The 27587-nt window shown below is 37.8% G+C and overlaps 1 protein-coding gene across 2 annotated transcripts in view; it reads left to right on the top strand.

Annotated features, from left to right (window-relative positions):
• Positions 1-26684, top strand: part of IKZF1 (IKAROS family zinc finger 1) — a 65975-nt gene extending 39291 nt beyond the window's left edge. Inside the window, exons 4-10 of one of the 2 annotated variants that reach the window (XM_031503981.2) lie at positions 4451-4504; positions 6611-6670; positions 8728-8988; positions 14724-14891; positions 16803-16928; positions 21258-21392; positions 25562-26684. In XM_031503981.2, coding sequence (XP_031359841.1) covers positions 4451-4504; positions 6611-6670; positions 8728-8988; positions 14724-14891; positions 16803-16928; positions 21258-21392; positions 25562-26265 — 1508 coding nt within the window. In that variant the 3' untranslated portion in view covers positions 26266-26684. The remainder of the gene's footprint in view (positions 1-4450; positions 4505-6610; positions 6671-8727; positions 8989-14723; positions 14892-16802; positions 16929-21257; positions 21393-25561) is intronic. The other variant, XM_077785128.1, reaches the window with a different exon arrangement.
• The last annotated feature ends 903 nt before the right edge of the window (positions 26685-27587 follow it).

The raw sequence follows: 27587 nt of genomic DNA, 5'->3' as shown, positions 1-27587 counted from the left end.
ATTTCTTTGGGGTTTCTGTAGAAAAAAATTTGCCTCTTCCGCAGAAGATATAGATTAGGATTTCCTTTTTCTGGAATGTTAAGTACATTCTAATCAAGTAAATAGCAGTTTGGATTGAAAAATTTTCTCATAATATTTCTAAAACTCAAAAAGAAGAATCTTCAATAGCATCTGGAAAAATAACTGAGCTCTCAGGGTTAAAAGACCTAAACCTTTGTAATTCAGACCTAAGGCTTTGTAATTCAGCATCAACTTCTTCACACAGTCCTCGGAGAGAATATCTTCTTTATCACTCATAAAGTGATGACTGTATTTTATTTGCTTTAGTCTAAAATAAGCTTTCAATATCCCTGGGTTTTTTTCCATTGTGTCATATGAGGGGGCCACAGAAGACTCTGCTCAGCAATTTGTTTTTAAAGTAGGCAAGATAATAAAATTTTCATCATGTATTCCCTCCCAAGTGCTGAAATATCTGGGTTCCTCTCCACTTCATCCTCTGACCTCTTCTCAAAAGAGGGCATTGATAGTGCACAGCTTTGGCATGACACCCAAAGGCACCTCCCCAAACCTAAACACAGCTGCTTGGTCTAAATTTAGATCTACTGACCCTTTGACAGCTATGGGGAACTATGTACATTGGTGTAAAATGTTGCTCAAGGCATCATCATGGTAGCTGAATGTTCCCTGGAAAAGTCCCTGTGTCTGTTCACTGGTAGTGAAGGCACAGCACATTGTTAACATGCATGAACTTGTTAATATAGATGGACTTGCAAGGGCCTGACCCTGAGAAAGGGTAGCTCTGTGCCACTCCAGGCACAAAAATAAGGATATGCAAGCAGCTCACTGAGCTGGTACATGAAAAGGGGAGGGTTTGCAAAGAAAGGCTGACTTTGCATTCAGGGCAAGGCAAATTTAGGTTCTCTAAAGGAATATACAAAATAGTTCATCTCCCTGCCTTTCCCTAAACCACAGAACCAAGGCACTTCATTGCTCCCAAGTGATAGTTTTGTTCTTCAGGTCAGTGACTGTTGCCTTCATCTGGTACGTGATCAATACCCACTGTGCGTGTTCAGATTTCACATACTTTTCTCTTGGTCGAGCAAGTTTAAAACTTGCCTCTAACTACAGTTCACATTATTTATATGTTATTGATCACCTTGTCTGGTTTTAATTGTATTGCTGCACTTTTTAAGCCCTTTACCTTGTTAAGGGATGCCCACAGTAATTCCAGATAAGGACAACTTCTAGCCATTGACAGCATGGCTTCATGGATGATCCTGGCTATCTCTTCCGTCTTGTGGAGCTTCTGGTCTGCCTGTTGTATCTCAATATAGTCATTTGTCTTCTCCACTAATCTTTGCAGGTGCATCGTCCTTTCATGTTCTCCCAGCTGCGACATGTGACTGCCTTTAGCTAGAGTTTTGTTGCATTAGCTGAGGATGGGTTAACACCCGTGACTTTCACTAAAGCATGCTTTGTGGAAGGATTAGAGAAGGGAAGTGCCTTATAAATGTTAGGATATCATATATCTGAGGCTGTGCTTTTCTTGGATAACTGTTGCTGTGTGGGGAAGAGCATAAGCCACAATGATTATGTCTGCAGTCTTTTTGGAGAATGCAGTTTTGGAGATTCCAGTCTCAGCACATAAACATGTGTGTTCATGAACACAGGTGAGCTGAGAATGTTTTTAAGTATGGTAGTGTTTTTACCTCACTGTTGTGCGTTGTTACTTAAGGTTACTTTGCTTTTTAAAAATTTCCTGCTAAGAGCCCTTTTACTACTCACTCATCCTTTAATGCCCATATTTAAAAAAATCTGGTGAAAGGAGAAGAGACAAAAAATTTGAGGAGGAAAAATGCTGTTCTTACTATCATTTGTCAGCAAATCTTTCTCTCGAGTTTGAAAGTGTTCCCAGCTTACTTCTCAAAGCAGAGAAGTGTCAATAAAGTCTGTTACCAGCAAACCTCCAGCAGTTCCCTTAGCTTCTCCATCATGCAGCCAGTAAAAGATGCAGAGAATTTCCAATGTAGGAAGCATGGATCACACATACATGTAGAACTTGAGAAACAGGTTTGGTATAGCATTTCCTGACAGTGCTCTTTCTCTTGCCTTTAAAATTCAGTTTCACTTGTAGTTCAGATGATGAACATCAAGCAGCTAGGTAGTTAACTGTCCTTTGGAAAAACAACTTGAATCCAGTACAAATTGTACCAGGAAGTGTCACAACAAAGACAAGAAATATGAACTAGACCAGCCCCTTGGTTTGGTTACAGATCATTTCCTACTGAAACACAAACTTAGAAAGATATATAAAAGGCATGTATCTTCAAGTGTATATTTGAGGGTATTTATTGAATCTACTTTTAACCAATGCATCTTTACTGGTCCTTTAGAAAATTTGTAAGTAACTAACAGGATGCTACTGCGAGAATGCACAGTGGAGCAAAAGTCACTTTTTGTACCTAGAGAGGATGTACTTTGTTGGTTGTCTTGTTCACTTGCTTGATTCTGTACAGTTTGATTTCATTGCAGCCCTAGAAAAACATGTTGATGTGACTTGCAGTGAAGCACAGTTCCCTGCTCCTTTTGCTGAGGAAAGGCTGTGCATGTTGACAGGCACTGGTGCTGGTTCATGGGGTGGGCACCTCCCCCAGACAGCAGCAGAGAGAAGTAGCAGTCATGGGTGATGTCATGGGTGGAGCTCCTCTCACCAGTTGTCCCATGGGAGATAGCTTATCTGTGGACGCCTGTGTTTCTGGAATAATATCCATTTGATTGAAAGCCAGAATTAGAGTAGGGAAGAAATTGTCTGCCAAGGGCTGATTGGCACTTGGAGTCAAAGGAAGCAGCATGGACCCTGCAGTGAGGATCTCCTTATCCATCAGCACCAGCCTCTCTACCTGCAGGTGTGTCCCAGCAGTTCCTGCTACTGCTCTTCCTTCTGTTATTTTTGTTTCCCTTTGAAAATGCCCTCTAACTTTCAGCATTTTACACAGAGACACACCACAAACACTTGATTAGCACTGCCAATGCAGTGCAATATGTAGAAAGGAGGGAGCAGAAGAGTAGTTTTTAAGAGCACTTGAGTGCATCTGCTTTTTCTGTAGCTAAATAAACAGTTTGATCAGTCTTATCTCTGTTCTGTTGTGTCATCTGAAATATACTGAAGAAGAGCTCAAGGCATTGCATTATGGTTCCTCTGCCCAGACCTTTCGTTGTCATTTTTCATATCCACACAATTCTTCTTGTTGCTTCAGAGCTCATAAGGGAAAGATACTATTAATGGAAACATAATCTAAGTTAAAGAATTGGTCATCGTTGTTTGTTGTCAAGTCTAGATGGTGAATAATGACTCCTTAAATATTCTGTAAAAAGATAACTTTTATTTCTGAGAATGGCATCTTCCACCTGCAGTGCTCTTGTAGGGTGACAACAGAGCTGATACCACAGTAAATGACCATGATATAAAAAGGAAAGGGGGAAGGATTTCAGTGCACAAAACCAAGTGCTAAAATTTTCATATGCTGTTAAAGAACAGAATAGCCATTTTGTGTTTTATCAGAAACAGGTGGGATTGCTGACAATATTATTTTCTGAGTACTTATGTAAACAAGAAGAGATCCTGTCTGCATTTATTGACACAGGTTGGCATGCAGAGGTGATTTATTTTGGCCTGATAACTGGGGTTTCTTCACCTTATTCTGCCTTTTTAGCAACATTTTCTATCATCTAAAGTTTTTTTTTTTTTCCTCACTGTTACAGTGATGAGGTTCAAATCAGTCAGGTAAGATTGCTGGTTGAATAGTTATGGTGTCTTCATGAGAACTCTTGGATTTTAAAGCTACCATGTAAGCATCAACTAATATCAACAAAATACTTCTGACTTGTCTTGGAATAAAAAGTGAACCATGAAAACAAAAAATTACAGGCACCCAAACTATTTGCAGACACTTGAAAAGAAATCTCTCGCTGCTCTTGGCTACAAAGTGCAAACAAGATATTTCATGACAAAAAACCAAACTATCAGGATTATTTTCAAAATCTAAAGGATAAGTTCTTAAAGGCAGGTATATGCCACAAGATACAATTTAGTACTTACTGGGGTAAAAGGTCAAATCCCATTAAAAATAAAAGAACTGTATTGTTTAAATGCCTCAGAAGCTTCAGTATGACTTGTCTTTGTCTGCTGCTCTTTAAATACCTTTGGTAGCCAGATCTTATGCTTTTTTATTTCTTTAAAAATCCCACTGGAGAAAACTATGACTTGGGAGGTGAATGTCCCCTTCCAAATGGAATTATGGCCCAGGTACTTAGACCTGTGCTATTGCCAAAGTTTCACAAAACTGAAAGCATTTTACAGCTGGGAGAGACTCTCATAGCTAAAAAATAAGGTAAATTGGCAGTAAATTGTAAACAAATTACTAATTGTTCCCATGCATCTTTTTTCCAGCTGCCTATTTCTCTGTCCTGCGAAAGCCACCCTCTACATCCAGTTTCCCAGGAGGTCTGTTTGGTTTCTCCTTTCTGCTTACTATCAACTCACTCATTGCAAAATGCCTCCCTTCCCTCTCCATGTTGCTCAGCTCTTTCCAGGGAAGCAGGATGCTGTCTGCTCTCATACCATCCTGCTTTCATGACTGCCCCAGCCCAAGTCTGACATGGAGCCAGGAATGCTGCTCTTCAGTGATAAATTATATCATCACCTCTCTCCCCTTGGACATATCTTTTTTTTTTTTTTTTTTTTCCTAAGACTTGTGTAAATCACCTTTAACCATAGGATACTGAACAAATGCTTCAACACTAATTTCAAATGCTCTTCAGAAATCCCAAGTGAAATTTCCAGGAAACATAAGAGACCACAAGGGACCCAGCCAGTGCCCTGCTTTTGGGTAATTTTTACACACTCTGGATAGGTAAAAAAGGAGTGGGGGAAAACTATCAGTTCAGTGACATTAAAGAACTACACACCACTTCTGGAGAAAAAAGTGTCTGTATTAAACACCCCTGAATGGTGATAATGTGTATAAAGGGAATTAAACACAGAGCTTTTTAAGATCCTCTCCAATCAAATAGAAGTAAATTAATTAATGATACACCATTAATAGTGTTAGAAGAGCCAATGAGAAATTGTTACCATGAGTTATTTTAATGCTAGTTAATGAATGCATATGTGTGTTCATAGCTATGGATGTGCACAGAAGTTATTTTCTACAGAAAACTGTATTGGGTAACACTTTCAGAAAGCCATAAAAAGTCTGAGTACATTCATAATTAGTCCACATGAAAAATACAGTTTACAAGTATTTTTCACATTGTTGTTGCTCCATAAATGATTTCTCCACTATATCAAGGGAGGGGCAATAATTACTCTCACAAAAGTAGAAAACACTGATGGTTTTTATTTCCAGTATAAGTGCAGATTGAAAAAAAAAAAAAGGAAAGTATACCCTGCATTCCCTATTATTCAGATTTCATAAAAGTCCTTAGCTTTTCTGCTGGAGTGATATCTCCCTCCTGTCATGTCTCCTGCATCAGTGGGGCTCTTTTCACTAGTTCTCGTATTGCAGACAGATTTGCAAGAAGTACTAAGTTTGAACAGGGTGAGGTTTTTTTTGTTAATTAGACCTATAAAATTTCTGTGAGGACCCAGGTTGAGTCAGGTGCCCTCAGTGTCCACCAGCTCACATTGGCAAAGTGAACCCTGCATATGAACTGAAGCCCTGCCATGAGCTGCACTGCCAAAAGGATGCACATCCTGGGCAGTCAGCCTAGCCTGCACGGGGATATTCATTGAGCAGTACAGCTGCAGCAGTCCAGGACATAGCTGTGGAGAGCTTTAGGGAATATTGGCTTGATCAATATCCCTGTCATTGCTTATGTCAAATAATGAACTCCAGCATTACCTGTATCAGCATGCCCAATGGCATGGTAATTTGTATGTGGCTACTCATAATATGCAGGAGATAATATATTTGTACAACTGTTCTTTGTAAATACATTGTGAGGAGAAGCCTTAGAAATACAAACCAAAAACATGCCAATATACACAACAAAAAATACCTATATATGTAAACCTGAACTCTCTCTTCTTCCATTGCATAAGACCAGCAGGTGTAAGAATAAAACAACACAATTTCACTTTTAATAACTGCAGAGACTAGGAACAAGAATATGCAAGAGATTTATGTCACAGAAAAAGGGCATATTGGCAAAAAATAATTTCTGAGGAAGCTGAACTGTCAGGGCCTGCATTGACCCTTTTGAGACAAGAGTTAGCAAGAGTTCCTCCTGACTTCAGCAGGAATTACTGCACAAGCAAGGGGAATACCCAAGAGCACATTATACTTCTAGAAAACATGATAAAACATGTTGGCTGCTTTGGAAGAAAAGGGCATTTTCACAAATGGGAATTGTTCTAGACAAGTCAGGATTCCCCTGCCAGCTGTCCTTCTCCTGTTCCTCCTTCATCCTAAAATGCTTATGTTGCTTCTGTGATGATAAGTTTTGTCTTTCTCCTTGGTATTTGTCTTATAGCAATAGTGCCATCTTCTTTTACATTTACTGCTAGCAGTACGACAAACCAGCATCCTGTTTGCCTTCTTTATTGCAGCTGCATACGAGGCGGAAGGCTTTAGGGACTTTCATGCAATAATTCCCAAATCTTTTTCCAGTAAGTATACTGAAACTCAGTTCACTACAGAGCATTTCCATCTAGTTCCTACTTTTATGATTTTTCGTTTGTGCCATTTCATTTCTGAGTAATGTATGTTTGTCTGCATGCACTTAAGTAGCTTGATGTTTTTGTTTTGTTGATGCATATTTTGTTTTAACTCAACAGAAAATCTGCTTCAAAAGCCACCTTCTTCAAATCCCTGGCAGGCAAAGAGTCTATAATTTTTAGTAAAAATATATATTTATTATTCTTAGAGGTGAAAGGAAAAAAAAATTATATGTAAATTGTGGGAAATTCTGCTACATACTCAAGCCAAATATTAATATTGCTTCTATTTGCCATGGTGAAAACAATAGTATGAGGTTGTAGCCCATTAAATTTGCAGAATCAGTTCTGTTTAACCAGTCATACCATCTTTTTAAGTCATTGTTTGGTCACTGATTTTTTTGGTATATCACTAAATTATTCTCCTTTTTAGAACATACATTTTAAAGGAAAACTGCTATTTATGATATGCACTTATTCTGTTTTTCATATGATTTCTATTAAAATGCAACACTTGAAAGAACAGTAAAATACCTAGATTGGTAGACTTTTTAAAAGGTGTCCAGTCAAGCAATATTCATAAATGTGAACACCTTTAGGCTTCTGTTTCCCAGTAGGATTTTGAGTCAGATACTCTTGTCAGTTACATCCGTGCAGTCCTTCTGGAACACCTGTGGGGTTGCAGGATGTATCAGAGAAGAGCTTGTCTATCGTCTCCATTTCAAAGGAGTATCAAGGTCTTTCAATCTCAAGGTAATTATTGCCTGTAGCTTTTTGTTATCACATTGCTACACCATCACTTTGAATGAGGTTGCCATAAAACTGTTGCTCCACAACTTTATTGGGTGAAACAGATTCCTCATATTCTTAGCTACCTATGGAAGTAAACTTTTTTTTTGTTTTGTTTTGTTTTTTGGGGGTAGGGTGGGATGAAGGTAGAGGGGTTTTTACTGTATGGAAAGTAAGATTTTGGGCAATGAAATGATATTTTTCAGCCTAATGAAGTATTTTTTCACCAAAATCACCAGATTAGAAACAAGGGAAATAACAGCAAAATTTTTTTTTTCTACAAAAAGCATCATACAATCCTGTGGAGAGAAGAGGAATGAATACTGGCATGAAGTTGTCTGAATCTTAGCCCTTTTACTTAATGCTGAAGTTTGCTGTGTTCATATCACATCAAATTTATGAGCCTCTATGTTATCACATCTGGTGTGGCGATCACAAATTTACCTAAATTCTTATTCTGGCTGCAAGCAATTGTCACCTATGGGATTACAATGTAAAGGATTTATCCAATAAAGTAATAATAGTTTTCCCAGCCCAACAGTTTTCCCAGTTTGACTGTTTTTTAATCATAACTTCTGATTCTAGCAATAGTCTCCAATTACTCAGCAATCCTAATCTGCTGTCTTAGAAACACAACTATCACCCCTATAATTTCCTTAAATTCTTTCTTCCATCCTTCCCTATCCTGCTTTCTTTATCAGTGTTTGTACTCTGCTTTCCCATTGTTGTTGCTTACTCTATAGAACTAAAAGCCAAAAATTTGGACTCAGTACAACCCTTGGAATCTTCCTGCCAAGTGGAGAATGTTGCATTTTCCGTTCTTTTGTGTCCATTGAGTTGAGTTACTTATTTTCACAATTGTTCTGGACAAATCCCTATGAAGTAGATTAATTTTAATGTTCATTCCAATTAGCCTGATTATCAGAATGAAAGCTATAAATGCAAAAATCTCAAGGCAACCTACAAACAGACTTGTAATATCTTTTGGTTCCTAGCTCCCTGGATGCCTTCTATTTGTTTAACTGATATTCACTGTTCATTGTTCCACGTGTTACAAACTCATCACATTGCCCATAGAATTATAGTCAAGCTCACAGCATTTATTATTTAGTGGTAATGTACCTGCTGTTTAGAAGTTAACTCCTTTCATGTGATTGTTGCTTTGCCACATTATTTGCTCTGTAACCAAACTGAGTGGCATCCTGTATTGTTTCTTTCAGCTGGTAATATTAAAATAGAGACTCAGAGTGATGAAGAGAATGGGCGTGCCTGTGAAATGAATGGGGAAGAATGTGCAGAGGATTTACGAATGCTTGATGCCACAGGAGAGAAAATGAATGGCTCACACAATGGCCCAGGCAGCAAGGCTTTGTCAGGAGTTGGAGGCATTCGACTTCCTAACGGAAAGCTAAAATGTGATATCTGTGGGATCATTTGCATCGGTCCCAATGTGCTCATGGTTCACAAACGAAGCCACACTGGTAAGGCCTGCCATAGTTTTTCCTCTAGTTGACAAGTACTGGCCACATATTAGTAACTAAGACTTATATTCTGTATTATGCATATGTTGCCTCTTCTAAGGTAATGCAGCATTGGTGAGCCTTTGGAACTCATTGCGGTACATCCTTTTGGCCTGCACAGGAATTGACACTTCTTCATGGAAGTCCATCTATTGGGCTAAAAATTTTGGGTTTTTTTTTTTTATTTTTTTATTTGAAACAAAACAAACAAACAAACAAACAAACAAACAAGCCTACCAAAAAATTGAAATATCAAACTTAAAAAAGAAGCAGAGAAGTCTTGTTTAATTTCTAAGAACTGCTGAAGAAAAACTCATTTGTAGCTAACTCTGAAATTAATGCAGTTGTAATGTTTCCAACAAAACAGCAAAGCTTATTATGGGTCAGTAATTACGAAAGTGATTGGAAAAATATGTATAAGAGAACTGTATTGACAGACTTAGTCAAAAAATACTTACATTTCATGTCTGGTGTTTCATGAAGTAAAAACAAGTATTGTCACAAGTCAAATGTGCACTAAAGTGTTTCCACTGGGATGCTAAAAGAGACATGTAAAGATTTTGTGTTCTATAGGGACGGCTTTTCATTATACAGTGCTGTGAATATTCTTTTCTCAATTTTTGAATTCTTATTAGTCTTAAAGAGGGCCAAAAATGAAGAGGCTGAAACAAATTTAAAAGTAAGGAGTGAGTCTCACGTTGCCTGATTTAAGATGTCTAAAAATTAGGCTTCCAGTCTAATCTTTAATGTCATTCATAGCTGAAAGAGACGAACTGAACTGTACTGTTATTTCACAGAAGTTGCTTTGAAAATAAAATTGGGATTTGGCATTTTTACATGAATATTCCACTGAGAGGGAATTTTAAAATATTTTTAAGGTAAGATTTGATCTATCTTATAGTTACATTTGACTGAAATGGTTGTGGCAATAAAAACATAGATATTTTCTTCCTCCATATCCTCATAGTCTTGCTTAAATAATTTTCCCAGAATTACTAAGTAGCAAGATTAACAAAGTTCTTTCAGAGTTAAAATGGACAGGATTCCTGAAAATCCCTGCAGTGTGTTCCATTGCCCTCAGTGTTACTGTCTGTCACAGTAACTGTGTCTGTTCATGCTATTAGAAGCATGCAATCTGTTAGTGTAACATGGGTTAGCCACGCTCAGAAGCAACGCTGTTACATTGCCTGCTTCAAAGTACTCTTCAATTCTCTGTGATAAATCCCTCTGTCAGGGAAGAGCAGATAATTATTGGAAAAGCCACAACTAGTACTCAGAAGAGAGGCTGTAGCCTACTTCCTAGATCTAACAAAGTCCTTTTATTTTCTTTTTTTCCTTTTCCTTTTCCTTTTCCTTTTCCTTTTCCTTTTCCTTTTCCTTTTCCTTTTCCTTTTCTATATGGTCCTTTAAAAATTGATAAAATGAGCATGTAAAATAAATTGTACATGAGGCCTTTCAAACAGACCCATAGGCTAAAGAGGAAGCTGTAGTGGTTGAAATAATATGTTGCAAGTTGAAATGCACTTAGAGGTAGAAGTTTTTGTGCTTGTTAAAGCAGACTGCTCTTTTCTTAAAACAAAACAAAACAAAAAACAAACAAACAAAAAAAAATCCAACAAAAAACACCAAAACCACTGTTGCTGGATCAGAGGAGCTGTTTCAGGTCCTCAGGTCCCTAAGGGTCCATGGCAGTGTTTGCACCAGGGCTAAATGGCCTGTGTGAGAACACACCTGGCTTTAGGGAGGTGGTAGGCACAGCTGCCTTTGTTTCTCATGAGCTCCTTGGTACCCAGCCCGCTGTCTCTGAGCATGAGCTGGACTGCCTGGTCCCTGTGACAGTATCCCCAGGGGCCTCCTCATTGGTCATTTCCCCCACACAGACCTTCAGCTCCCCAAACTTCTTGCCTGGCAGAAGGACCCTTTGCCTGCCAAGGGTGCTTGGGGTGCTACCACACAAAGATTGTCACTTGAAGATTTCTTCACTCTTTGCAGAGCTCTTACCTTGCCAGCTAGACCCTCTTTTTAATAAGGGAATATAGTTAAAGCCTACAATGGAAGCACCCCACAAGAGGCACTTTGCTCAGGACAACCCTCTTCTTTTACACTCAATAAAACTAAAGGGTGTGAAGTTTTGTCCCTGGGTCTTTCCATGGAAAGAACACCTTTGCTTTCCCTCCTGCCTCATCCTCAGCTCCTCTCCTGAGTAGCCTCTTTGAATGAGCTCAGATGGTTTTTCAGGGGCTGGCAAAGGAGTGGAAGTTAAGAGCTGGTAGTTTAAATTAAACGGGTGTCATGGGGAAACAGTGGTGACTGCTTTTCCTTTCATCTGTGCTGTGAAAATTAAAGTCGAAATGGGATATACTATTGCAGACATTTAACTGACTATGCTGAAGCCCATTTCAATACATGCCTGGTGAAGGAATAAGCCTCACAAATGAATTACTTTGTTGCTAATTCATGTAAAACCTGCATATGCAGTGAGGTTTTCTTAAATAAATATTTGATAAGTGAACAAAACTCTAGCACACTAAAGTGCCAAAATAAAATGACTGCCTGACCTGATAAAAGACATAATTGTTTTTAATGAACACACCTGCCAAGTGCAGATATGTGGAGCAGCACCTGACATTTCTGCCCTCTCTTATCTGCAGGCAGCTGTACAGCACTGACTGCTTCCTAGCACCTTACTTGTTGCTTATATCTGCAGAGCAAATCCCAGCTCACAGATGCCCAACTCTTCTCACTCTCCTTCCCTTTCAGCACATTCATTTTCTCCAGCATGTCATTGTCTTGTTTGGTGTTTAAGATAAAGGAGATCTTCAAAGGAGAAAGAAATTCCTGCTCCCTGATGCTGAAACCTCAGGGTATATTCAGGGATCTCTTGCTCACTGTGCATTTATCTGCATATACATGCATATCTGTGTATGTGTGTGCATAGATGTATATATTGCCTCCTTATATGTACACTAAATTTAGACACCAGTTAATAACTCACATCTTGTATCTTGTTACTTGGTTCTGAATGTTTCAAATTTATTTAGAAAGAGAGCTCTGCATGTCAGAGGTCTCTGAGTGTTAGGTGATCTTGTCATTGTTTAAGAAATTAGAAATATTTTACTTAAGATTATAAGTATTCTTCACTCAATAAGTGGTCCAAGGCCCAAGCTCCTACTAAGGCTTGCAAATCACTGCAGTGATGACAATAGTTGATTGAATTCAGGGTCCCATTGCAGTTTTTGTTCCTGGGCTTATATTTGGTCATGGCTAGATGCCCAGGACAGGTATGTACTGTTCAGACCTGGAGAAAATAATACACTGTTTAGACTATTTATAAAAAGAGTCATTATGTATTTTTTATTTCCATCCTGTTCCATCCTCATTTTTGGAGGTGCCACCACATCCAGTAACCTTCCATCAGTGGCTGTCAGCATCCTGGCAGGTCTGGGAGTTTTGCTGAGCTCAATAAAGGAGGCATTCTACACCCCAGTAGTTGCATCATGGACAGCTAAGGGCCAGCCAAGCTATATGTAGCTTCAGGATCTTTTGGTGACAATGTTGTTCTCCTTCTACAGCAACATAAATTCAGACTTCCTTACATCTGATCCCACTCTAAGTTCTGTAGAAGTATTTGGTGTGCAGTAGTCTAATTTGAAATGCTTCATCCATCTTTTCTACCTAGTGAAAATCTTCACCATGTGACTGGGAGGCTAGAGATACATTGCATTCTTACTTTGCTTTACATTTAATTCCTGGAGTACTTTTATGATTCTTGTTTTGTGTTCTTACGGTCCTCTGAGTAAAAATAACAGAAATGAATGCTAGGAAAGCTGCTTATTAAGAATTAACTATTTCTTCTGAATGTGTCCCCCTTGATGAGCTGACTTCTTCCATTTACTGTTTCAGTCCATTTCTGAAAAACACTTTCTGCACTGAGTAACTGCCCCAAAGATTAAGGAGTTAAGTAGAGAGACACCTCTTTTCTCCCTAATCATACCATGCATGGCTTATGAAGTACTTTTCAAAGTCCTGTAAGGCTTGTGCTGGCATTTTTGCATGCCAGCCCAGCTGAACCAGGTGTGGGTATAGTTTAGATGAACAGTCTCTTGATGGGCAAAGAAAGTGAGCTCATTTGACTTGACAGGCACTATGCTGCTGTGCTTGAAACTGACCAATGAAAATGTCCTGCCACAGCCGGGATTCATTTGGCTGTTTGCTGAATGCTAAAGCTGCCAGCCCTGATGGCAGTTTTCATGTCTTTGGGTTGGGACAGTGCTGCTGTCTGATTGATCTTCAGCTGTTCTGGTGCATTACCCAGAAGTCAAAAATGATCATGCTGTACATATATGCACATGTATCCTAGGATGCAAAATGATACATGATGTTTGAGAGAGAAGGAAGAAATTGGTTTTGTTTTCTTTCTTTTAGTATTTTAACCTCAGCACTGAAATCTTAAATATAATATTATTGTTGCACAAAAAATTATAGCTAAGAACAGGTCATCTTTGGACTGTTTCTAATGTTGATGCAGTATAATTACTACAACAGATTGAACTGATGCCTAAGAGAAACAAAACTCAGCAAATGTTTTTTACAGGCTGGTTTGACTGAGTTGAGGGCTGTAAAGAAACAGGCATGCAGAAGCAGTTCTTGCTGATAGAATGCTCTTACGTATAATTTTTCTGTTATTCTTCTCTGGTACAACTGGAAACATATTTTATTTCCCATTGGTTTCAGAAAAGGCCTCATCCATCTTAAATTTAAAAAAAAATAAAAGAAAAAACCAGAAAACTCCAAATTAATAAAATACATTTATTTTAAACAACACTAAAAAGCAAACAACAGCCATATTAATTTTTGCAAAGGCTTTGATTCACTTCCTTGGTAACAAACACCAGTTTAGACAAATCAAGGCTGTGTCTCTTCAACTTTTTCTGTCCAAAGTGTAAACCATCAGAGCCTGTTTGTGCAGCTCCTCTGTTCATACCTTACCAATAGAAGAGCTGGGACTTAGGCATGGAAGTACAGGGCTTCCTTTGCACTGTCTTAACTTCTGTGATTTTACTTTCTAGCTTTCTCTCTTTTCTCTGTCTCTTTCCTGATTTGGCTGCTTAGGGACAGACAGGTAATGGAGAAGAAATTGAAAGGGAAAATACAGGGAAAATGTAAATGAAAAGAAGTTATTATAACTGTTATAATGAAGTGCCTTTCATTTAAATATAAGAATGTAACGCTGAAATGAACTTGTGATCCTGAAATGCATTTTTAATGAGTTTCCTTTTTATTTTGCTGCTTCAGTGGCATATTTTAAAGACCCTTTGAAAAAAGCCACATTAAAAACCCCACCAAATGCCACAACATGCAAAATTGGATATTGGTTTATTCCAAAACTGCTGATCAGGAAGAGTGGCTCTTCAACACAAAATGTTGCAGTCACTTTATTTAAATGAGTTTGAATTTGCATTGTGATGTGCCATTCTGATTTAGGAAAAAAAAATTAGATTTTCAGATCAAATTGACCCAGCCAGTGAAGCATTAAGAAACTGGCAGGTTTAGTCTGAAAGCCTCATGTTATATCAAACCTGCAGCCGGTGGAAGTCACAGAGCAGCAGTGAGAAAACAACTTTTCCCTGAAATCTTTTCTCTTGTTACTGCATAAGATTTTTTTGTTCTCACATATTTTCTCCTTCTTTCCCTAGGAGAACGGCCTTTCCAGTGCAATCAGTGTGGAGCCTCCTTTACCCAGAAGGGTAACCTCCTGCGCCACATTAAGCTGCACTCAGGTGAAAAGCCCTTCAAGTGTCACCTGTGTAACTACGCTTGCCGCCGCAGGGATGCTCTCACAGGACACCTGAGGACTCACTCAGGTAAGTGAAGGTTTGGGAATAACCAGGGCTGCTTATCACCAAGGAGATGGGGGTGGCCACCAATCCTGAGAGCTCTTCTCACCCTGAGTAGCCCCATCTTGGGATTAACCAAGCTGTGAGCTGGTCACAGTGTGTTAGCAGCAAAGAAATGACTAAACACATGTCACACTCATGACCCTTCACCAGAAGAACTGAGTTTTTTCCCATACTTCTTGGCTGATTCAAAGTTTCTGTATTAGAGTTTCATCTTACGAGCCCCGTGTGAGTAATCCATTTCATGGAAGTACAAACATGACTTGAGTTGATGAATGTTTTAGGGTTAGAGATAATATAAAGTTGAAAAGCAATCTTGTATTCTTCTTCAGGCTGAGGAGTGAATACTGCCTACAGCATTTAGCAGGAGTTATTTGTTGCACATTGTTATTACAAGTACTTTGAAAGAGAGAGTGGGGTCATGGCAGATTCTGGGAGAAAGAAAGATAATAATCTTTCACAAAAGAGGATGCTCATGGAGTTTTTCAGTGCCTGTCTCAACAGTAATATGAAGATGTGAATAAATATTTTTAAATAGCTGCACTTTCCCATTACCATGAACCTCTCATTGTTTGACAGAAGTACAGTCACATACCCTTCCGTGAAGTAAAACCAATTTAGCACATTTAAAGTGCCTTTAAAAGCAGAGTGCCATCTCATCTAGTTTCCCAAGCTAAACTGCAAATGCAAATTGCTATTTGGATGGGAGATCTCCAATACACATTGCTGGAATTGACACTGGTAACATAACTTGTAAAAGTTGGTTTTGGGTTCTGGGTGGCAGAAGGGGAGCTCTCAAAATGATATTTTTGTGCTCCAAAAAAATCAGGAAAATTCTTCTCTAGCACATGTATTGAATGATAATATCCTTAGAGTTGATCCCAGATTTCCAAAATAATTTCTGTTTGTCTGGTTTTTCCCAGCCTGATTGAGGAAGGCACATATTTTAAATAGCTTTTTTTTTCTCTCTCTCTCTCTCTTATTTTTATTGATTTTCATGGATGCACATTTTGAAATATAGTTTTCATGTATATATATATATATATATGAAATCTCCCCTAGACACTCTTGATAAACCCAGAGGATTCCACAGTTAAAGAGACAATGCCTAAATTATAGATAATTATTAATTCCTGCAATTGGCAAAATGAGACCAATACATTATAAATCAAGTTGGATGTCTGAAACTGATTTTCACCTAAGAATCTGTAAATAAAACTCATATATTAAATGGTGTAACTATCTAAAATTGTGAAATCACATATAGAGGACAGTCTTACCATATTAAGACAAAAAATTCAAGTCCAGAAGTACACAGAAAAGTATTGTTGGTGAAAATTTCCTAGAACTAGCTAAAGCTGGATGGTGTAATAGAGAAAATAAATTGACATGCCATTTATCTTGAATTTCCAGAAGCAGAAAACACACAAAATCTAAGATTGTCTTAAAAGAATTGAGTTGGTTCTGTTGACACCGGAACTGACATCCAGCCAAGCAAGTCCCTACCTACACCACCAGTTCATCCACTCTCAGTCTCTGTGCAACTGGACACTGCAGAAATTGTTCCCAGCCCTTTGAAGGTGTCTCAGTTCCTAACCTGTGTAGATGCTGTTTTTAAAGATTTAATGTCACAGTCTTTATCTGATCTGAATCACCTAAAATCAGTTTGCAGCACCCATAGAATTGGCCTGTTATTTAAAGATTTACAATCAGTTTTCCATTAGTTATTTTTCACTTAGACTTTTAAATTGACAAAATCTTCCTTCACCACAGCATGGCTTTAATTTTGGGGTGGGCTTTTTATCTCTTGTCCTTAAGATTGTTAATATGCTGTTGAATGCCTCATCTGAGTCTCATAATGAATTGTGTTTTCTCCAGTTGGCAAACCCCATAAGTGTGGATACTGTGGTCGCAGTTACAAGCAGCGCAGCTCTTTGGAAGAACATAAAGAACGCTGCCATAACTACCTTCAAACCATTAATCTCTCAAGCAGCATCTATCCAGGTAATAAAACTGTCTATCTGGGGAATACTGTTGTCCTATCATAAATGCAGAAAGAGGAGTGCAAAAGAATTGGTAGTACCATTTGTGGCAACTTTTGCTTTGGAGAGTCACACACATCCCCCACATGTATGATACTGTGTCGTGATTGATTCTTTATTTGATATATATTTGGCTGTTTTCTCACTTCTTTTAGCTCCAATAAAATGCCAAAGTACAATTCAAATGTAGCAAAACACTTCAAGGCCTGGAAGACATCAGTTTGTCATGTCAAGACAATATGGTTACATCACCTCACCACCTTCTCTTGGAGGCCTATGTGTATTGCCACAAGGCAATACACTTGTGGGTCTGTTTTTAATAAAGACTTAATTCCAGTGTTCTAGTTGGTGCTGCAGAGTTTTCTACACTGCAAATTTCCTCCCCTTCCCAGTCACAGGTTAGAGGGTTTACTTGACCACTGAGACCTACTCATCTAACAAGGATGAGATATCTGGCTTTGATCTCACTCTGCCAAGCGAGAGGACATAAAGCCAGAGTCATTTAATTTAGACAGTTTGACTTGAGACAGTCCAGAATGGCTAATAATTTGTTGATAGCCTTCTTCCCAATCTTCTCTTTGAAAGAAAACTGGGGGAGGTAAGGACTCTTGTTGACACTAGTGTAATGATGAAGGTAAGGTCCATTTCTTGGAGAATATCCAAAAACTATACCCAGAAAGAGACCAAGCAGATATGAGGAATTGGATTTTATTTTTTAACAAAGATCCAGATCTGTAAGGGATTGATCACAGTAATTAGCCATACAAATTCCTCTTGGTGGAGTTTAAACCCAGCCAGTAACTTCCATTTCCTGCATACCTTTTTAATCCTGTCAGTATATGTTATTTAGCTTGTCAAATGACAAAAAAAAAAAAGGAAAGTTCTCTCTGGCCTCTTTGCAATGATGCTTCATTTAATATTTTATATCTGTACAGAACTTGAATATGTTTTTACATGCTATCCAATGATGTAAAGTATATGCACATAATGATGGCAGTGAATACAACTGAAATTCTTCTGCAGGCTGCATGTTAGAGCAGTGCCCCTTCTAATTTTATTGAGGGGCTGCAGAATATATGAATAGAAAACCTCAATGTAATAATACGCAGTAAGCAGCAATACTTATTTCTCAAAGAGATGACAGGATTTAGAAGCAAATATTCTAGTTTGGGATTTCAGTCTTCAGTGTCTGGCACGTGGATTTAAGTGCCTGCACACTGAATTTGAAAATCTGTGTGAATGAGTAGATGAACTACTACGAAAGTCTTAGTAAAATGAAACTGATGTCAGGAATCATAAAATCTAATAAGAAACGAAACAGTTTTAGAGACTGACCTTTGTTTATATCAAATCCTGATAGGAGAGCTTGCACTAGCTTGCAACTAAATATCTAATAATTCAGTGGGATGAAAACTTGAGGAATTAATTAATGCTTTGAAAGAATTACTTCTTCTTGTATATACATGAAAATATATATTTCTTCTTGCATATACTTCTTGTATTCTTGTATATTCCGTATTTTACAAAATAGGACTGCTTTTGCTAATTAGAAAAAAATTAAATTAACTAAAGGTTTTAAATCTCATATTTAGCCAAAGTGTTCACTCTTAAAGAAATTTAGTCCTCAGTTAACAAGTCAATTCAATACAGTTCTAAAAAATGAAATTTTTCTGCATTTTTCCTAGTATTTTGCATGATGAAAATGTAGAAAAAAGAAGTTGATAATGAGTGGATGCCCTGTGAATTTTACTATATTTTATGATATATCTAGAAAAGCAAGCAGCTATAATATTACTGTTCTTAAATTATTTCAAGGTGTTATGTGGATCTGTTAGAGCCATTATTCAGAATCCTTTTTCCCCCACCTCAAAAAAAAAAAAAATCATATAAAAATATTTGCTAGTCATCTGATTTGACATTCTGACATAGCAAGATTGCTTTTTAAAGCATTTTTAAAATACTTTTGGCAGTATGTGTAGAAAAAAATTCAGTAGAAATAACCTAAACTTGTAGAAGTTTTCCATCAGCTTGGTAATCTAAAAAAATGTAATTGAGAAAGAACTCAAATAAGGGAAAGATAGAGTAAAAGGGAGTAATAAATGGAACAAGAGCTTGTACTTACATTTTTAACTTTTTTTTTCTCTCTTTAAGAGAAGGAAATATAACACAAAATTGGAAAATGATGAATTTAATGGCAAAATTCTTATTTTAGAGGACTATAATCTCACTGTCCATGTGAAGTTCTTTTCTTGAAGATATTACCTGTAGTTCTGCATTTGAGTTGAGTGAAAGTGTGCTGAAGTCTTACCAGGCTTAAATAAAAGGAGAAGTAGTTTATTTAGTTTTTAAAGTGTCAATTACAGTTCTTCAGTCACTGGGAATTTTTGTTTGAAAAGATTTTTTTTTTTTCACTTTATAGACACCTAATTATAGAGAAATAGTTATTCATTTGGTAGCAGATTTCAGAGGGTTTCAGTTGCAAGTTCTGGGGATTAGTATATGATTCAATTTGCCCTCTTTTTTAATAACAGTTTTAGAAGTTCGAAAGTTTGACTGTTAAATACGTGACTCATCCTCTCTTGAATTGATTAGAAAAGAAATGTTATTATATCCTAAACAGATATTTCTTGATCATTTCAACTTTTAACTAAATATTCAGTCTTTTGTGTCCCTGTTGAATGTCTGCCTTAAAACATTCTCTGTAAGTCTCTTCCTGAGGTAGTACCTGGAAGCCTTGGTCAGCACAAGATGCTGATGTGTGCTTGTTCAATGATGGCTATGTACCGTAAACACCCTTTACTCTTCTGCACCTTCATGATTAAACTCTTCTAATTTCCTTCGTTGTTCACAATCTATAGTGTCTCATGGGGCTGGAACATAATTCTGTGAAACATCAAGTTTCTGTCATTGACACTGGCATTTTCATTGTCACTATCACTGTCACTGCAGTATGTGCTGCTGCAGCAGGGACTCAAGAACCAGTTGTGTACTCCTCAGTTTGGTTGCAGGGCACTGTTGAATAGGAAACGTCACCCGTTCCTCACCCATCAGAGCTGATTTCATATATTTCAGGAACAGCAAAATTTTCACAATCATCGTTTTATGGCTGTGGTATATCCTCAGAATAACATTGATGTGTTCTCAGCCATTGAGAAACACCCAGGTATCAGAGTAATGGGTCCTGTGAACCAGTAAATCCAGTGATAAAACAAATTCTCAGCAGGCACAGATGTAAAAGTGTAGCAGAGTGGAGCACTTAATTGAAACAACTCAAAGAATCAAAATACAAAAGTTATCTTTTGTGTCTTCCTTTAAGAGCAACTCAAAAGTTCAGGAAAAATACCTATATCTTAGTAGCAGATAAAAGTAAAATTAACTCCTTTTTCTCCCTTGACAAACAAACAAAAAAGACCCCAAACCTCACAAACAAAAAACCTACCACAAAACAGCTGTGTTGTGATTTCAGTGCATTTACCATTCTCTTAGATGCTGGAAGTCAGAAATACCTTTCCATACCTTTTTCACAATCATTGTTTTGACAGTGCTTTTTTCATACATACCTTTTGTTTCTGCAGGAAAGTACTGAAGTAAAATACATTGAAAATGAAATAGTCTCCTTTTGCTAAAGCCTCACAGTTAAGCTCCTAATTCTACAGAGTCTCAGCAGCAGCAGGAGGTTGGGAAACAGGTTTGAGTATTAGAAATCAGTGTTCCACTGAAAGTGTAATTTTATCAATTAAAATTGTTAAAGTCTAAGATAGCATCAAGGAAGTATTGAAATATTTGCTACGGTATAAAAGGGGCTGGAGAAAAGGCTTGGTGTAGCTTGCAAATACATCTTCCACTGCTAGAGTTGAGAAGTTTATCCATTTTTCCTATTGAGGAAGCAATTATCAGACACTGGGAGAGATGCAGAAGGACATTGCAGGGGGTTTCAGTGGGAGAGTGGAAAGATTAACTGCTTTGTGTCCAGGATAAAGTTAGGACCTCATTTATTCACAGAAATTAAGAGTAGCTTTAGAACAAAGGGTAAAGTGATTATGTGACATACAGGCAGAAACCCTGCAGTTGCTATCTCATTTTTGTGTCCTAAATGAGGAAAACATGAGCATGTACATAGATTAATCAGCGTGAGGGAATTTGTTACTGAGAGTCAGAATTGTCCTGTGTCTCATATGCTGAGCTCCTTCATCCAGCTGTTGGGAGCTAAAAGACATTGACTGAGAAACCTAAGACAACAGTTCCATTAAAATGGAACCTGCCTAACCCTTCTGATGTCATTTGATTTCAGTCATAAAAGACGAAAGTAACCAGAATGAAATGGCTGAAGACCTGTGCAAGATAGGGTCAGAAAGAGCCCTCGTGCTGGATAGACTAGCAAGTAACGTCGCCAAACGTAAGAGCTCTATGCCTCAGAAATTTGTGGGTAAGAGTTAAACGTTTGCTGTCTCCTAAAAATAAAATAAAACAAAGCCCGCTAAAAAATCTCAGCATTTTTACTTTTGCTTTATAATTTTACTTGTTTTTCTAAATTAACAATATGTATCTCTATATATAAGCAGATACAAAGATGTATTAGGAGAGAAAAAACAACTGACCATCTCCAGCATAAATTTTTGCATGTTTAAGTGTTCACATTTGAAGATCAATTTTAAGCCTTTTTCCTGCCTTTTTAAAAGCTTACGGACCAGATCATTACAAAATCAGAACAGGTTCTTGAAGTTGCCTTAAGAACCTGAAGATAGGAATAGAAGTTTCCCATTGGGATATCATTTGGCCACAGTTTCAGAGTTATTTTATTGAAATCTTGAATGACATTCAGATCTGGGCATGCTGATGTTTCTGAAAGCATTTGTGAATAGTTGAATGTAGACTGGGTAATATTCTTCACCCTTTAATAAACTCTGTTTATTTTTACATCCCAAATTGATATGTCTGAAAACAGTATCTAAATGAAATGTAAACTGTGCACATTCTATGAAGGATGCAAAAACTTCATGCCCATTTGCACATAGCAGTTCTTGTCTTAACAAGAAAAAATTTGACATTAAGCCTATAAAAATGATGGCTACACATATTGTTCTGTTTAGTAGGCCTGTACTAAGTAGGGATTACAGCAGTTTTGTGAGATCCACATACAATATTTTGTCAGCTATGGAAGGTAAATAATTCAATAAATTAAAACATGGGAGATCAGATGAGAGCATATACTCATATCTAGTTAGGTTCTTTTTTAATTCTCTGTACATTTAAAAAAATTATTATATAGGAAACAATCAGATTAAAGTCTCTGAAGCAAAATGCACATTAAGAAGGTCTTCAGTCAAAAGTCAAGGGAAAAACAAAAAGAACAGTTTATGGGACAGAAAATGCAAATACACTTTATTCAACAAGGACACAGGGAGGGGTGAAAGGAAAATTAGTATTTCCTAGATAAGGAAAGGGGAGTTTCAGCTATGTCAGGAGGTGCAACAAAAGGTTTTAAATTAAATTCCAAGGCTTTTTTCAAGTCCAAATACAACAATTCTAGGAGGTAGTAAACTATAAGAAATGCTTACAAAAGGGCAAAAGTTGTAGCAGAGATAGATACCAAAACTATATCAACTATAATATATATGTGAGGCCTACCAGACTAGTTTAAACACTCTAGTAACTGTTCGCATTAGGCAAGATACTAATTCTATGAAAGCTCCAGGAAGATTAAAAGTGCTTAAATTTAAAAGGTACTAGCAAATATGGTAAATGTAGTGTATCCTTGGGTTTAGAGTGGCTATTTCATTCTCTTTTTCTCTGTTCACGCTGATAAACAGTAAAGACAGCCAGTTTAACTATTAGTTTTAGGAGGGCAGAGTTTCCTGTCAGTTTTTCAGGGTGCAGTGTAGGAAGACAACCTTCTGACAACAGATATTTATGGAAATTTGCTAGGCTTCAAAAGGAAAAAGTTTTCTAACAAGAAAATGTTTCCAAATCCTTTCCTTTCAATCCTCATCTGCTGCTTCATACAATAGAAAAATTCCCAATTAACACAAGGTTGAGCTGGCTGCTGAGGAGAGATTTTGGGTACTAAAACATGTTTATTGCTCCTGTAGATTATCATGTCCCAATACCTGTGCTGAATTCCAGAGAGAAGGAGAAAATGGTATCCTTCACATAAGCGAAGGAGTGTCTTCTGCTTCATGAGTTTTTTCTCAAGACTAAATTAATTACCTTTTAAAAATTAGATTGTTCAACAAATTCAGCCAGTTGCCTGTAAAATTTTCTCTGTATTCCAAACTGGAATAGTTCCCAAACCCAGAAGAAGTGGGCCATCCAAACCAGAGAGCAAGAACTCAATGAAAAGTTCATATGTGGTGATAATGTTTAAAAGAACAGGCAGCCAAGAGAGGGATTAAAAAATACTAAGAGAAAAGGTGCCCACATGCAGTGAGTGCATTTTTACTGTTTAAGTACCTGCTGCAGAATCCTGAGAAGTGCAAACCTTGAAGTGCATCAAGCCATTAGCAGTTTAATTTACTTATGCTCTAATAACCACAGAAATGAGCTATTATTTTTAATGAGTGCAAGTATTACTGCATTGCCTAGATATAGAAATTGTGCCTACCTACCCTAACTTTGTGTGTGTTTCAGGCACTTTGCTTGGAAACAAATTTTTCTTATGAACATTTGATTCTCTCAGCACAACTACCAACTGGTTATGCTACATAAAGCAAATACTACCCAAGAATTACATATTAAAATCTTGCTTTCTGGATGCCCAAAATTTTGTTTATAATGAAGACCAATCTCATTTTTCAGTGGTGTGCAGTGCCCATGGAATATGAATGATTTTGGCTTCATTTTTTCCTTCTTGAATAAAGTGTAGATGTTCATGTTAGGAGAGTTTTTCTGTATTTAATTCAAGAGTCTTTTGTAATGCCTATTTTGAATCTTAGGCAACTCTGCCTGAAAAGTATAGCATTATAGAGGATAAATCTGGAATTTAAAAAAAATGCAGCCCAAATTGGCAGAATGATTGGGAAAGAAAACAAGAGGAACTGGAAGCTGGTGTAGTATAGCAGCTAGAAGGTGTCTGTACCCTATGTCCCCTATAGGAACTTATGCAATGCTTAGGGTATTGCTTTTTCTGCTTGCAGAGCCTGGAACTGGTATGAAACCATATCTTGTGGGAAATGTAGACCACAGAACTTCCTACACTTTAGCCCCCATCATTGCAAAAGTGTCATGCTAGAAGGTTTTTGGTCTCTTCACTAACTTTGAATGGTCAATCTGAGTAGAAAATGTTGATAAATTAATGTTCCGATTATCTGGTGAAATTTCCATGCTTCTGTTAGCATTTCTTTTGACAAATTAGGACTTTCCAAGACTTACCAGTAAATTTCATGTTGATCAGGAAATAGTGACAGCACTTTACAGAGATGTTTGTGGCTTTCAGTGTTTCCCAAGATCTGAAGAGCTAGAAAATCCATCCAGACTATCAACAATACGTTATTGGTAGACCATAGGAGCTTGTGAAAATCTTTTACCTCTTTACATTTGCATGAATTTATTAAGGGCATGGTAATAACTTTGAAGGTTTACACTGTTAAAGTGCTCAAGTCCATAAAATCAGTATCTGTGCATTTAAATAGTTTTTTCCACCCCTAACTTTTTCCTTCTATGTTTTGCTAGCTGTCCAGTAATCTGGGGGTAATTGTAGTGAACCTCAACATTCAATACTGGGGTATCCAGCTAAATATGATTTAAAAAAAAAAGAAATATAGATTTACCCCTTACTTAAGGCATCCCATCAGAATCAAAGTTACCAGTAACAAGTAATCTTGCTCTAGATAAGGCTTTCTACCTTGTAGGGAAAATATGCTCCAACTATAAATGCACTTAAATTTCTTTCCATGATTCTTGGTTTCTTGTGTATACAACAACTTTTTGACACAAAATATTTAGGAACATGGGTAGTTTCTGGTGATGTGTCTAACATTGCTTGTGGTAGATGTGTGGGCATGGTGGCAATATGAAAAATAAAGTTTTTATTGATTTTTCTCCAAAATGACATATATATGACCACATTGCTGATATGGGTTATTTCTAAGAAATGGAAGGTCTGAAACTAAACCATACAATTTCCAGTCTAAGAATGTAATACTTCAGGTAAAAATATTGATAATGTGCGTCATGCTCTGAAACATCAGGCCAAGCATTCTGTGGCTATGCAGGCACACCGGCTTCAGCAGCCACAAAGACAGTGGGTGCCTCTGCTCACTGTAGGAGGCAGGTGAGGGACACCAGTGAGAAAGGAGAAAGACATGACAAAGCACTAGATCTGTAGCTCCCATGATAATGATCTGTAGCTCTGTATAATTATTTCCAGAGTTTCTTTCATCCATTTGCTTTTCCAAAACACTCTATTATGCATGCAAGAAAAGACCACCAACCCGCCACTTTTCTTAGCAGCTGTATTAGGGAACAGTGAATACCTTAGGTGGATTTCAGAGATGGATTCGGTCAACTCTCCTCTTCCCTGTTTTATTAATCCATGATGTTCCTTTCCTTAATCACGTAGAAATAAGCCACCTAACTCCTCACTGCTTTTCACTGCAGGTGACAAATGCTTGCCTGATCTTCCATATGATGCCAGCATCAACTATGAGAAGGAGAACGAACTCATGCAGACACACGTGATCGACCAGGCCATCAACAATGCCATCAGTTACCTGGGGGCAGAGTCCTTGCGTCCCCTCGTCCAGACACCGCCGGGTGGCTCTGAGGTAGTGCCTGTCATCAGCCCCATGTATCAGCTCCACAAACCTCTTGGGGACAGTCAGATTCGCTCCAACCTCCCTCAGGACAGTGCAGTGGAAAACTTGTTGCTGCTTTCCAAAGCCAAATCTGTCTCCTCGGAACGAGATGTCTCTCCCAGTAACAGCTGCCAAGACTCAACAGATACAGAGAGCAATAATGAGGAGCGCAGTGGTTTGATCTACCTGCCAAACCACATAGGTGGCCATGCGAGAAATGGCATCTCTATAAAAGAAGAAAACAGGCAATATGATGTCTTGAGAGTGGGTACTGACAATTCCCAGGATGCTTTCAAAGTGATCAGCAGCAATGGGGAGCAAGTAAGGGTTTACAAGTGTGAACACTGTCGAGTCCTTTTCTTGGATCATGTGATGTATACGATCCATATGGGCTGCCACGGGTTCCGCGATCCTTTTGAATGCAACATGTGTGGCTACCACAGCCAGGACAGGTACGAATTCTCTTCCCACATAACTCGAGGAGAGCACCGTTTCCACATGGGTTAAAACACTGGCACAGATCAAGCCTCAACAGCTGTGTTACTGGAGCTGCACGAGCCATGACAGCAACAAAACGAAAGTCAGCTGGACAGTAAAAGTCACAAGAGAATCATAAGTTCAGCAATGTTCTCCCACAAGAACAGGGATTTCATTTTGGTAGCATGCATTGCAACTCAATTTTCTAAAATGAGTTTTTACTGAAAATGTCTGATCACCAAAAACCCTTAGTAATGTAAGTAGGACTTTTTGTAGTCACATATCTGAAGGTCCTTCCTTGAACTGATGCTTCCTGCAAGCCCCCCTTGCCAGAACTCTTAACCACACACAAGGTGCTCCACACAACAAGGACAAAAAAGGCAGCAGTGGCTTTCTCTCTTAGCACCCTGAGCATACATCTCTTCTACCAGATGCATGATTTTTTTTTTATTTCCAGTATTATTTGACTATTTTGAGAAGATTGAACTCAACTAAAGATGGAGAGACCCATTTCAGATTACTTCATGGACAGCTGGGGTGGAACAGGACCCCCCCCTGCCAGAAGGTTCTGAGCTGCTTTGGTGGTAAGACGAAGAACATTTCCACTGGCAAGGGTGCTACTGGTATTGACAGCACAATATGCCTTGTTTGTGTCACTAGGCAGGCAAGCAGGAATGCAAAAGATAGAAGAAACACCCTTGTAATATACTCTGTGAATTATGAATTGCATTTAATGTATAGAAAAAGGGTATTGTTGGCTCTTCTTTGAATAAATATTTTCTCTTCCTATCCAATAACCCCCTACTTTTTGTTAGGCAACCCCTCCTTACTCTGCATATATAAGTTACAATGTATTTAATTTTTCTTTTTCTTTAAAATTTTAGTTATTTAGAACAGTATGATGTACAGTTGAGAAAGTAGATAGGTATATGTGTGGAGAGTCTCCTTAAACACATTTTTCATCTTTTTAAACTCTCTGGAAAATACCCAAATGTCCCTCTCTTAGATATAAAAAAAATCCCATTTTGCTGGCACAGAAGATGTCCTCATGTAAATTTTGTGGCTCTATTCATAAGTGTTGCACTTGATTTATTTTTAAAGCACTGAGATTAATTAAACCAGCCAGTTAAAATTTGCCGATGTCTTTTTTTCCTGGCATTTGCCATTTAATGAGGGACCAAGGTCCACAAAGGTGTGGTGGCCCTTTACTTCCTGTCCAACCAGTCATTTCAGTAAGTGCTTTGAGTTGCTTTTACTCCAGTGAAACTAATCTTAAAATACAAAAAATGTTAGATTTTACAGAATAGAGACCAGAGGCTGCAGCACATTGCAGAGTGCAGAAAAGTCCACCA

Source organism: Lonchura striata, chromosome 1, assembly GCF_046129695.1.
Source record: "Lonchura striata isolate bLonStr1 chromosome 1, bLonStr1.mat, whole genome shotgun sequence".
NCBI lineage: Eukaryota > Metazoa > Chordata > Aves > Passeriformes > Estrildidae > Lonchura > Lonchura striata.
This window is presented reverse-complemented; position numbering and strand designations above follow the sequence as displayed.